Raw genomic sequence first — 2,714 nt, 5'->3', positions numbered from 1 at the left:
GTTCAAATTCGCAGATGATACTAAGATGTGGGGTGAAGTGGGCACACTAGAAGGGAGGGACAGGCTGCAATTGGATCTGGACAGGTTACAGGGGTGGGCAGATGAGAATAAGATGGGATTCAATACTGACAAGTGCAGGGTACTGCATCTAGGGAGAAAGAACCAGCACCATACCTACAGGTTGGGGAACCTGAGCCTGTTCAGCTTCCACAAGAGAAGGCTGAGGGGGGATCTAGTGGCCTGTTACAAAGTAGTCAGCAGGGACCAGCAGGCATTGGGGGAGTCCCTGTTCCCCCAAGCACTACCAGGAGTGACTAGAAATAAGTCACAAGCTGGCAGACGGTAGATTCAGACTAGATATCAGGAGGCGCTACTTCACTGTCAGGGCGGCTAGGCGTGTCTTGCCCTACGTTACCCAGTACCTTCTTTTTGCCCCCTATACATTTAAAAAAGGACTTCTTGTTGTCCTTGATCCAGGTAGTTAGTCCCAGTTCCATCTTCACCTTGGTTTTCCTGACCGCCCCCCTGCAGCCCTGAGCAACCGCGGTATAATCCTCCCTGGTGATGGTCCCTCCCTTCCATTGGGTGTGCACCTCCCTTTCAGCTAGGAGACGTTCCCAAATGATTTTGGTAAGCCATGGAGGCTTTTGCGCCCTCTTGCCCCAGTTCAGTTTAAGTCCCCCTAAACTGAAGCGGTGTTTTTAAAAACCCACTGTTTCAATTTAGGGAGAACTAAACTGAATTAAACCCCCATGGCATGTACAAGCAGCCCATCTGACTCCCTTTCCTTCAGAAAGGACTGTGGACCCATAGACTACCTACCAGTGATTTTCTTGAAGCCCCTCTTTACTATAAATAACAGAGGAAAAACAGAATAAAATAGTATTGGTATAGTCCAGGTTATCTTCTGCTGTAATATGCTTACAGGTTTGAGGAGAAAGATATTTCTCCCTACAGCCCATTTCATTCTGCATAATGCCCTGCTCTGCAACCCCATCATATGCAAATCTTTCCTGCCCTTTTCAATTCTGCCCACCCCTGCCCTTTTCAATTCTGCCCATCTTTCCTGCCCTCTCAATTCTGATTCACTCCAGCTACTTTTCTTTTACAAGCAGACCTGGAGAGAGCCATCGGCATGAGCATACCAGTTTTTGGCTGTTCCTGTTGTGCAAATCTGAAAAGTTCAAGTTATTTTATTCACTATAACATGTTGAAGACAGCTGTTTAATATCTGTCTGTGAAAAAGCTACTCACTCTGCGGGTAACGGTGGGGTCTCGTTGAGCTTTGGATATCAAGTGTCCAAGAAGTGTATTGGTTCTAAGAAAATGCAAGCGGATGTTTGTTGCCTTGGTAAATTCTCTAAGAGTGGGAGAGTAAGTGAAGTTTTTTGCTCCTGGACGGCCGTTTATCAAGGACACCACAATCTGATAAAACACCAAATATTTTTCATCAGAACATATCAAACATTATTAGCAATGGGCCCACAGCCAAATGATTTGTGGGGCTCCAAAAATTTACTATTTTGTCTAATTATATCTAGAGCAACAACAGTCACATTGCTCCATTAAAATGCTCTAGTGATATCTATATTGAAACTTGGATATTTAAATAAATTCTCAGTGATCCAAGGTATGACTGACCACTTATTACATGATAAACTACATTATACATTTATATAAACTAAATCATTTTGTTTGAATGGCTTACTTCACAAGCCACTGAAGAGATACATGCTCTTTTAGAGAAAAGATCAGTCATAGTCAGCTATTGCTAAGAGCCCATGATGTCAGCATGAGCTTTCCCTGCATCAGAACTTGAAGTGCTGGCCCCTACTCAGGACATTCATTTTTAGGTTAAGACGTAAATATCTCTGGAAAAAATTAGTGTTAGTAGGTCCAATGCCTGGCCGCATGCTAATGATCTTTTCAAAGAAAGTACATTATGTTGCTTTAGAATTCCTTACATATGGAAGCAGGTTTATCTGCTAACCCAAATCAAGTGCTTCCACGCTCTTCTTAAGAAAAAGGAACTGATTACAGCAGCCCAGCAGTCATGAGTATGCAACTGAGTACAAGTTTATTTATTTATTTATTTATAACTGAACGGACTTCAGATTCAGGTTTCCAACTAGCTATTATAAACTATAACTACATAATACTGGAATGCTGAAGTTCCCAGTTACTACACAACTCCTTTAGGAAAAATCGTAACATGTAATAGAGAATAGTGCCAACAAATATCTAAAGAAATTATTTTTATAATGTGTGTTTGGATCACTACAGAAATGTTAACTGAAAACAGTATTGTAAATCTAAATTGGAACAGTAAGTTCCAAACCCTCCAAACTTTAAAGAAGTTTAGCAGCTTCATCAAAAGAATCTCTATGCAATGACCAGGAATCCTGGTTGTTAGTTTCCCATGGAAAAAGAGAGTAAACAGCAGATTTTACGTTTTGTCAGAGGCAAATGCAGATTAATCATTTTACCAGAGAAACCCGAGGATTTTCCAGTTTTGCAATGAGCTCCTTGCAGGCTGGCAGAGTTTCAGCCTACATGGAGCAGGGACAGGGCAGGAGGAGGGCGATGAAACAGGGGCACCATATGCATCTATGATGCACATGGCCTCAGGCAGCGAGAGCAGCTCCTGCAGGTAAGTGGCGGTGGGGGGGGAGGGAAAGAGGGGAATTAATGCCCCCATTGGGAGGGAGCTGGGT

At 42.9% G+C, this 2,714-nt stretch overlaps 1 protein-coding gene across 1 annotated transcript in view; it reads right to left on the bottom strand.

The window, feature by feature from the left end:
• The window catches only part of LAMA3 (laminin subunit alpha 3), a gene marked incomplete at its 5' end in the record, with an annotated part of 261,166 nt that overhangs the window by 198,338 nt on the left and 60,114 nt on the right, over positions 1–2,714 (bottom strand). Inside the window, one exon of the mRNA XM_019526339.1 lies at positions 1,255–1,425. Within this exon, the coding sequence (XP_019381884.1) occupies positions 1,255–1,425 (171 nt within the window). The remainder of the gene's footprint in view (positions 1–1,254; positions 1,426–2,714) is intronic.

This window comes from Gavialis gangeticus, unplaced genomic scaffold (genome assembly GCF_001723915.1).
Source record: "Gavialis gangeticus isolate Ggan-Ray unplaced genomic scaffold, GavGan_comp1, whole genome shotgun sequence".
NCBI lineage: Eukaryota > Metazoa > Chordata > Crocodylia > Gavialidae > Gavialis > Gavialis gangeticus.
The sequence above is the reverse complement of the archived record's forward strand: the minus strand, read 5'-3'. Positions and strand labels throughout refer to the sequence as shown.